Source organism: Oncorhynchus clarkii, chromosome 17 (assembly GCF_045791955.1).
Source record: "Oncorhynchus clarkii lewisi isolate Uvic-CL-2024 chromosome 17, UVic_Ocla_1.0, whole genome shotgun sequence".
NCBI lineage: Eukaryota > Metazoa > Chordata > Actinopteri > Salmoniformes > Salmonidae > Oncorhynchus > Oncorhynchus clarkii.
This window is the reverse complement of record NC_092163.1, coordinates 53,343,959-53,353,875: the sequence shown is the minus strand read 5'-3', so window position 1 is coordinate 53,353,875 and position 9,917 is coordinate 53,343,959. Positions and strand designations below refer to the sequence as shown.

At 42.8% G+C, this 9,917-nt stretch overlaps 1 protein-coding gene across 1 annotated transcript; it reads left to right on the top strand.

Moving 5' to 3' along the window:
* Window positions 1-725: 725 nt before the first annotated feature.
* Window positions 726-8,948, top strand: LOC139371105 (RNA-binding protein 15-like). The gene is made up of 2 exons (XM_071111178.1): window positions 726-8,625; window positions 8,743-8,948. Exon 1 carries the CDS (start codon window positions 861-863, stop codon window positions 3,372-3,374), a length of 2,514 nt encoding a protein of 837 aa, XP_070967279.1. The 5' UTR covers window positions 726-860; the 3' UTR covers window positions 3,375-8,625; window positions 8,743-8,948.
* The last annotated feature ends 969 nt before the right edge of the window (window positions 8,949-9,917 follow it).

Sequence of the window (9,917 nt, the reverse complement as noted above, 5' to 3'; positions counted from 1 at the left end):
GTCCCAAATGGCACCCTATTCCCACATAGTGCACTACTTTTGACCAGAGCTCTATTGCCCCTGGTTAAAAATAGTTCACTATATAGAGGATTTGGGACATAACTCAGGTTCTACCTAAGTAGGCCCCAGAAATAAATGTGCCAGTCCTTGTCAGTCGATTCAGGCCTCATCAACTCCTCTACCACTAACCAGTTCCACCTCGCTCTCCCCCATGTCTTTCATGACTTTGATTGATATTGTACTCTCTTTCACACTCTCTCAAAGAATTTACATCAGTATAGAGCAGATCACTATGAAAACATAAAACAATCTATAAGCTGAGTCTCATTGTAATGTTTTGTTACTACTTTTATTCATCTTATCAGTTTTTATTTTTAAAGCACACATTTTCTTTCATATTTCCTACCATATGCCTTAGCCTACATTCTCAGCCTAATTTTCAAAATCTTCACTAAACAATACAAAAATGTGTTGGAGTTTCTATGGCACAATCTTATTTTTAGCCTGTTGCATTTCCCTCTGATCCAAAAAGGATAGGCCTACTAAAGTATTAACATGTACGTGTCTCATACATAAAGCCTAAGAAAGTAGAGGTTACTGACCTTCCTCACTGTATTTTAGGCCCAGAACCGCACCCATACTGTGTTGAGTGACATGTGTGGAACCAATCGTTCTTCTCTACGCGAGCCGCATTCCACCAATCACCAAAGCTGGGCGGGACTTTTAATGCTGCTCTTCAACATGGCGGATATGTCGCCTATGAGTTGAATTTAAAGCACATTTTACTTACTTAAGTTAGAGACAAAAACAGTAGTAAGATTAAAATATATCGTTTTCAAGGCGGTAACTGCAGTCTAAAAATGAAAGGCAAGGAGCGGTCGCCCGTTAAAAAGCGCTCGCGGATTCTGGACGATATTCGAGACCGGGGAGGAAGCCACCCAACAAGTAAGAAAATGGGAACACTCTCGGCGGCAGGCAGCAACGGGAATAGTTCTGTCAAAAGTGGTGGTTCGGTAAAACGGAGTTTACCGTCTGAAAAGAGAGACTGTCGAGATTTAGACGGACATGTGTCAAATCGAACTGGGAGTAGCCATGGATATGCTAATACAACTGGTTCGAGTAGCAAGCTACACATTAGCATTGCTCTGGACCCCACGACAAGGACCAATTCTCGCGGGGAACCGCGGCCTCTTCCGAGTAACGAAAGTGAGTACAAGACTCTAAAAATTAGCGAGCTGGGCTCTCAGTTGAGCGACGAAGACATTGAAGATGGATTATTTCACGAATTTAAGAAATTTGGGGACGTGAGTGTCAAAATAAGCCGAGTTAACGACGAAAGGGTGGCATTTGTGAATTTCAGAAGGCCCGACGATGCTAAGGCGGCCAAGCACGCACGCGGCAAGTTGGTGCTCTATGACCGCCCTCTAAAAATTGACGCGGTGTACATGAACCGGAGGAGGAGCCGCTCCCCCATCGCAAAAGATCCATATGCAGGAGTTGCAGGACACAGACATTTGCATGTCCAAAGACCCCTTTCACCAACGGGGCTAGGATATAGAGATTTCCGACTGCAACAGCTAGCTTTGGGCCGCCTCCCCCCTCCCCCCTCCCTCCCTAGAGAACTGGAAAGAGAGAGGGAATTTTCTATCTATGAAGCCAGGGCCCGGCCACCCTTCATCCCTGACTGTGCAGCTTTCTGCGAGGAGGACCTCCTCTCCCCTGAAGATGATCAGCGGGCCAACAGGACGTTGTTTCTTGGCAACCTCGATGTCTCAGTGACAGAGAATGACTTGAGGAGGGTGTTTGACAGGTTTGGGTTGATCACAGAGGTGGACATCAAGCGGACATCCGCTCGCGGACAGAACAGCACCTATGGATTCCTAAAGTTCGAGAACCTGGACATGGCTCACCGTGCTAAGATCACCATGTCAGGAAAAGTGGTGTGTCACAACCCTATTAAAATTGGCTATGGCAAAGCGACACCTACAACCAGGCTGTGGGTGGGGGGTCTTGGCCCCTGGGTCCCCCTTGCTGCTCTGGCTAGGGAGTTTGACCGCTTCGGCACCATCAGGACTATAGACTACAGGAAGGGGGACACGTGGGCCTACATCCAGTATGAGAGCCTGGACGCTGCCCAGGCCGCTTGCTCCCACATGCGTGGCTTTCCTCTGGGTGGTCCTGAGAGGAGACTTAGGGTGGACTTTGCTGACACAGAGCTCCGCTACCAGCAACAGTACCTGCAGCCTCTCCCTCTGCCGCCTCACTTTGACCTAGTGGCAGACTCATTTGTCCACCGGCCCACCCTCGAGGCCATCAGAATCAGAGAGAGGAGCCCTCCACCCCCACTCCGCTTCAGGGAAAGGGAACTGTACAATGCAGACTGGGCTGGCCCAGCAGTCTGCGAGAGGGTGCGAGGGGCAGCTTTTGAACCCGTGGAGCACCTGGAGAGGCGTTCACGTGAACCCTGGTCTCTGGAACGGGAGCTGCAGAGCCGAGACCAGGCCCGAAAACGGCGCCTCTTAGAGGATGGGCGTCGCCCGGACCGCTCACCAAACAGCAGTGAACATGGGCGTCGTCGTCATGGCGCCTCTCTGGAGCACAGCCCTGGTGGCAGCAGCCGGGACGGGGGGCGCTACAGCCCCCCACGCTCCGATAGACCCTCTCCCGTCAGAGAGCAGCGGGCCAGCCTAGGCCGTGGCCCTGGGGACAAGCGGCTGCGGACAGACAGCCCAGCCTTACCAGAACGGGACCGCAAACGCAAAGCCAGTGACTCATGCACAAGCCCTGTAAAGAGGGAGGACCGCTCTGATCACCCCTCCTCTTCCATGTCCAGCCTGCAGTCTAAGCAGGGGGCCGGGGGGCAGAAGCTATGTCAGGCCTGGCATGGCGTGCTCCTGCTGAAGAACAGCAGCTTCCCCACCTCCATGCACCTGCTAGAGGGGGACTTAGCTGTGGCAGCCAGACTACTGGTGGAGAGCTCCACTGGTGGTCAGGTGTCCCAGCTAAAGATCACCCAGCGCCTGCGTCTGGACCAGCCCAAGCTGGATGAGGTGTCCCGTCGCATCAAGACTGCAGGCCCCAGCGGCTATTCTGTCCTCTTGGCTGTGCCCGGGAGCTGTGAGGAGGGGCCCCAGGATGTGGGAAGCTCCACCGAGAGGCCTCTAAAGAACCTGGTCTCCTACCTGAAGCAGAAGCAAGCAGCCGGCGTCATCAGCCTGCCTGTGGGTGGCACCCGTGACAAGGACGGCGCAGGAGTTCTTCACGCTTTCCCGCCCTGTGATTTTTCCCAGCAGTTCATGGATGCCTCAGCTAAAGCCCTTGCCAAAACCGAAGAGGACTACCTGGTGATGGTCATTGTCCGAGGAGCCTCATAAAATGAGAATCATTCATGTGTGATGCATTGGTAGCACATTCACACCCACAATGTGTTACGGGATTTAGCTGTCATTGAAACGGAACAGGGTGGGGTTGATAGCTTTCTGTCTTGCTACAAGTAGAACTTCTTGGCAGAACACAATGCTATACTAAGAGTAATTTGGTAATCAAAAATAACAAGCCTTTCAGATATTTTAAGTTGTCAACTCAGCATAGCATGCATTAGCATGTAGCCTGCATTACATTCTATTGGTGGTCTACTATTAATGTGAACAATTTAAATCACAAGAAGTGGATACATTTAATTGAAATTGGTTAAGTCAAAGTAGACTCACCTTTCTCTATTTCTGCAACTAATCTGTAAATCATTCATCTGTAGAGTAATTTATGCATTTTTGTGAATCACAACTACATTGGTTATTGCCTTTTTATTTGGAAAAAATCTGACATCCATTGTATTTGCAAACAATCATTTATCTGGTGTCAAAGTCTTGTTTGCTATTCATTGCAGTAGAACATAAAAGCATGTAAAGATTAATCTGAGATCTGAAAAAAAATCTTAACTACCCTTAGTTATCTCCTCATTTGAATTTCTTACACTTAGTCAGACTGGTAATAGATAAGCCATGCCATATTTTAAGAGCCCTGTGAAGGTGTGTAGTTGTAAGACGATACAGTTTTCCATTTCATTATCAATAATTTCTTAGTAAAATTGGCATCTGCTTTTGTTGATCAATAAGAATATACCAGTCTCTATCAAGCAGCCAATGTAAAAGGTTTTGAAATTCAGTTATTTACAGTTAAAACTCTACCTGGAATATTTTCAAATCAAACATTGCTGTTTGATAAGGTCTTACTTATTTGATCCATAGTTGGGACGATTTTTGTTATTTCTAATCGCCAAAGTGCTCACATTTTCACCTCCTGTATCACCGACTGTTGTCAGTGTATCTTTGCTTGGCACCAATAGCACTCACAGTTAAGTTTGAATTTTCAATTTTGGAAACAATATTTTGTGTGATACATTATAAGAGAATCTAGGATATCAGAGTTTGTTTTACAAGTGTTGCATTGCCCTGTTGACTATATAGACTAATAGTAAAAAAAAAAAACACAAAAAACAAGGCTCATAAGTTTCTTTTGAGTGGTCTAATTTAAAAGTGCCTATTAGTTAGGCAATATCCAAATATTGACTCTATTAGCGTAAATCCAGAATGGTTTTGATTGTCAACAGGTCTATGATCCTTGGGTTCATTCAATAGAGATGATGCCACACAAATTCCATAGAGGGTATTATTTTTTGACTAAATAAGAACTACCACTATTTTCCTGTGCCACTGAGGTCCTTGAGGTCAGGACGTTATCCTGTTTTTTATATTATGAGTAATGTTATTTCCAACAATCATCCCCACAGTTAAATGGTTGAGTTAAGTTTAAGTTAGTATTTTACTATACATAGTAAAGAAGGAAATAAAGCTTCTAAACCAAATGACGATGGCCCCTCATGGCAGTAATATGTGTCCCTTGATGACTTTCCCTTTTGGTTCTGAGAGAACTGTCTGGAAACCATTTAGAGACTGCCTAGCCTTCCAGAAAGCTAGGTGGAGCCATTTCACATAGTCTTTTCAGTTCCACAAACGTGCGTCAACAAGGTGAGAAGGAAAGTAGTTTATCTAAATGGAATTTCTCCAATGAGTTCAATCAGTTATGTCAAATGTATGACTCACTTTTGAAACAGGATACCTTTCTATTTCCTCTCAAGGACCAAGAGTATGTATGTCCCTAAAACATATATAGATTTTAACAATTGGTTTAGTTCAACAGTGTACTTAAATTCTGTTTAGGGTTAAACTAAGGATAAGGTTTGTTGACTGGCATTAAGCATATGTATCAAAATCTCTCCAAATACTACAGTGGAAGTTAATTTACATAATTGTTCATTTTCAATTTGGCCTTTACATTAATTGCCAACTTTATACTTGGGGAACTCACCAGTAGTGTTGTTAATGCCATAGCCTTCTGCTTCTACTTAGAATTCAAAGTGTATTGGCATTTTTACATATAAAAAAAAGACATTTTATTTAAAAATGTATTTTAAGTGAAATTGATTGTATAAAATTATTACTGTATGTATGTTATGGACACTTCAGATTTGAGCAAGGAATACCAGAGTGGATAACACCACCATACCACTGTTGGACACTGGAAAACACCATACGCAAAAATACTCCAGAATGCACAGGGGCAAGGGTCCTTTGCACAGTGGCCCTTTGTGCATTTCCTCAGAATTTACTGCTCGTTGTGTTAATGCTTTGTGATGCCATTTCCCGTGTTTTAAATGGAAAATATGCTTTGTGCTGTGTCCACCTGATTTTTGGAGAAAAAATGGAAACCGCAATTGCACATGCGCCTAAGACGTAGTTGTCAAAAAACACAAAGTGCAGCTTGCACTTCATAGATTTTGTTTCGGTATCAATAAATGTTCTCTTTCGTGGGAAAACAAATGTTTCTGCCTTGGAAGACGACTTTTGTGACCTTTTCTGTTGTGTTGCGAAGGAATTGTCTTTTGCACTTAACTCTGGCCCTGCCTGTGTGAAAAATGGGAACACCTTTCCAGACCAGAAAGGAAAAAGAAAAGTGTTGAGAGCAAGGGAAAGAGCTCAAATCTTTGTGTTGACATCATTGCTCACCATCATTGTTAACACTGCTTTTTGAAGAGTTGCTGATGTTCCAGCTGTTAATGCCCAAACCCCCCCCCCCCCCACACACCTTTTACCTGGCCATCATTACTGTGCCTTTGCTGAGATGTCCCTAGTGTCCCGTTGAAGTGGGAGTGGGGCCCTACTCCTGTGTCATCTCTGGTCCTCGTAGCCGTAGGTGATGAAGCTGTTTTCCAGTGAGCTGTTACAACGGGGGCTGGAGAGAGGCTCACCTCTTGCTGGCTGCTGCTCTGATGGTGGCGCTGTTGTCATCACCTTGGGCCACTGATCCAGTTGTCCCGGGTGTTCCACTGCTCTGCCCACCACACCTCCTGCTGTGTGTCACTTTAGCCAACAGCACACAGTTGGAGTGCCTGTCCTGTCCACTCAACTCTACTGACGAGAACAACCCTGCAGAGCTAGGAGGGTAATGCCTCAAGATCTGTTCCAGCTTAACAAGGAGCCATAGTTTTAATTATTTGTGTATTTGCCAGTTGCTTTGCTCTCCCTGCGTTGAAGCCTGCAGGAATAATATTTTACTGTGTTAGGGTCAGTTTACATTGGTACCCTACCATGGGATGGAGTGACTCGGCACCCAGGCTTTCCACAAACCACCATGTGCCACTCCCAGTGAAAGGAACCTCCCGCCCTGTGCAGGTATCGATGATTTGAATTTATTTAGTTCTAGAGTTTATTCTAAGTGAATATGAAATCAAAATGAAGAGACTGTCATTGGGCTGCCATCAGGGATCCAGAATCCACAGGAGGCACTGCCCAGTTAACAGTCGGCTTAGTGCCAGGATTCCAGGCCTGACTAGCATAGTTGTGGATTTGGTATGTAAACTTTGGTAGGAAATGCAAATCCTGCCTTGCGAGAGACCCACTGTGTGCCACACCCTGGACGGCAACACAAGGCTTCTCAGAGGTTTTGAGCTCTGTCTGTCTATGACAGGAGTGGGCACCTCCCTTCCCCCCACAGACACCTGTCTCTGCTCAGGTAAAGATTGCTGCCAGCCTGAACGACATACTTTGGTACGTATAAACAAAGAACAGTCTGATCCCTTGTTATGAACACCTGAAAATCATTTAATCTGGTATTGTGTACTTAGATGCATTCTATATATGAGGCAAGCAGATAAACCGTTCAATTAGTGATACCTGGTCCATAATAAATGTAATACCATACACTTGTATATATTGCACATAAACGGGTATAGACATCTCCTTAAAGCAATGCCATCAGTATAATAGCACTGGTTACAATTTATTGAAGTGTATTGCTCCATGATCATTTTGTTACACTTTCAAAATGTCTATAGGTCTGTTATACAATTCATTAACAGTGCGTTGTCAATAGTTTTTTCTCCCTGCATGCTGTTTTGTCACAGGCAAATTTAGATTCAAGATATTGCTTAACCAATAGAAGTCCCTCTGATGTGTATGTCACGTACCGGTAAGTTAAATTGAGTATGACGTTTTACTCCGTCAAGTGTAACTGGGGAGTGATAGAAAAATAGCTAGGTCAGGACTATTCCTAAAATCATACACACATCTAATAATATCCTCATAGGCTATATTGTTTTAAAAAATGGTAAAGTATTCAGATGTGCTATTTAACAGCATGCAGGAAGAACAACTGGTAGAGAACAAATGTTAGTTAAAATTAGAACTGCACATTATCAGGGGAGACAGGATCCATTTTGTTTAATGATATGAATGGGTAGGATAGTGTGTTCCCTGCTTATAATGAGTGGGGGAGTGACACACTCTTGAAAACATCAGCTTTTTATGTCTGCAGCATGAGCATAACATTCAGTTTAACAGAAATCTTAGTGATGGAAATATCTGATAACAGGTGCCTGAAGACCTGGTAGTATGCCTGATATGATCAATACTGCTTGTACAACTGCATAAAATGGCAGGGACACATGAAATAATCTCACAGTTGCATTTGACAGATTAGACACAAATGGAAGAACAGCAGCGGACTCATGCCCCCACCTCCAGTTGAGAATAGCAGAAAGGATAGACGTATAAATATACCATGAGTATTGATCATCAGTAGTTGTGTTATGTTGTCAGATCATGCAGCGCCCTTCTTCACTGATGATATTGAATGGGTTTTGATTAATTACTTATTTCACAGTAGATAATGTTGCCTTTGCATTATGAAGAGGTAAGTAGTGACTTTCTCTTAGCCATCACTAGTCCCAGGGGGCTATGAACAGCAAATGCGGTCGTTTAACCATTCACAATACGATTCTATAAGATTTAATCAGCTTTTTTTCTACTATATTATAACACTTAATATGTTTGATACTGATGGCTTTGGTTTATTTAGAACATATCCTTATGATATGTGATATTAAGTTGTTAATTTTTCTCCAGTACAATTTCAGGGGATATCGATGTTTGTATGACATGTTCAAATGGTTTAATGTGCTACATGTGTTTGTTGTTTCTCTGGCCAGTCTTGTCTTTGTGTTAAGGATGTGGCCCGGTTTCAGTCCTCAGCTCATCGATTAATCCTCCAGGAAACCGTTTGCAGCAGGTACTACATCATGCACTGTAGTAAATACACATTAAACCCATACTGCTGTATTATGACCTCCTTTTGTATTCCTCATGAAAGGAGTGAACAGGGATTAATCACGTTTGAGTTTCACAGGAGCAACATTCAGAAAAGGAGGAAATAAAGAAGCTTGCTCCATTAAACTTTCTGCTCTGGAAGAGTCATACAACCTGAAAACAGAACTTTAAAACTACACGGGTCAGAGTTTTACCATAATGTTTTATCTAATTAACAAACATCTGGTTGATACAGTATTAAACAAGGAATTCATCTGACAAGGGATCCACACGTTGGTGAGTACATGTTCTAATGCTGTCAGTGTTTACCATTTAATGTGCATTTAGCCAGAGTCATTATTTACTATTTGAGCTAATTGTAATTTGTACATACCACATTACGTTTCAATTAAAACAATTTGTATAATATTTTTTTAAATAAAGAGTCTTATTTTAAACATGGCTGTTGTTTTTTATTAAGTGTGTTCTCTTTTATTACTTTTGTACATTTGAAGATGAGGTTGAATGATCTAAAGTTATTACAGTTTTGTTGGCATTAAATACAATTTTACGAAATTATAAGACAGTGTACATTATGATGATGTCTGACTTTGTCCTTTAGAGGGCAGAGTTGTCTAAAGAAGTTTGACAATTACCTACATCACTTAGATCTTATTCAGATGCATGTGAAATATCAGAAACGTTATTACTGACATTATCGTGTTTAAAAACACTCTAATCAAGTGATAATCGAATCAAATTGGTGAGACGCGAACAATTCCCATCAGACTCAAGTATGCGGAAAGTACGCTCAGACCTTTATTTGCAGTCATTAAAGTCACTATTCTTTGTATCAAATGGCCATTCATAAATAATATGGATAATTGAAGCCATTAAACTAAAACACACTCATATGTTACATGCTCACATTCTGAAAAGTCAACAGCCCCATTTTACAGAAATCTTTGTGGGAAATGCTGAGTCATGACATACTGTTCCAGTTAATCTATGTGATTTATTATTAACCTGTAACAAGGTGTGACCTACATGTACTGTATATGCATTTTATTAGTGCAGATGTAGATTTATTGTATGCTTGTCTTTCTCATGCAGTTGACAACAGTACACAAATAGAAACACTTGCCACTTCAAATAATTCACGCTGATTGTACAAAACATTAGGAACACCTTCCTAATATTGAGTTGCATCCCCTTTTGCCCTCAGAACAGCCTCAATTTACCGGAGCATGGACTATACAAGGTCTCGAAAGGCCC

Bases quoted from the DNA above. Each gene is read 5' to 3' on its own strand.
- LOC139371105 (XM_071111178.1), top strand. From the start codon at position 861: ATGAAAGGCAAGGAGCGGTCGCCCGTTAAAAAGCGCTCGCGGATTCTG.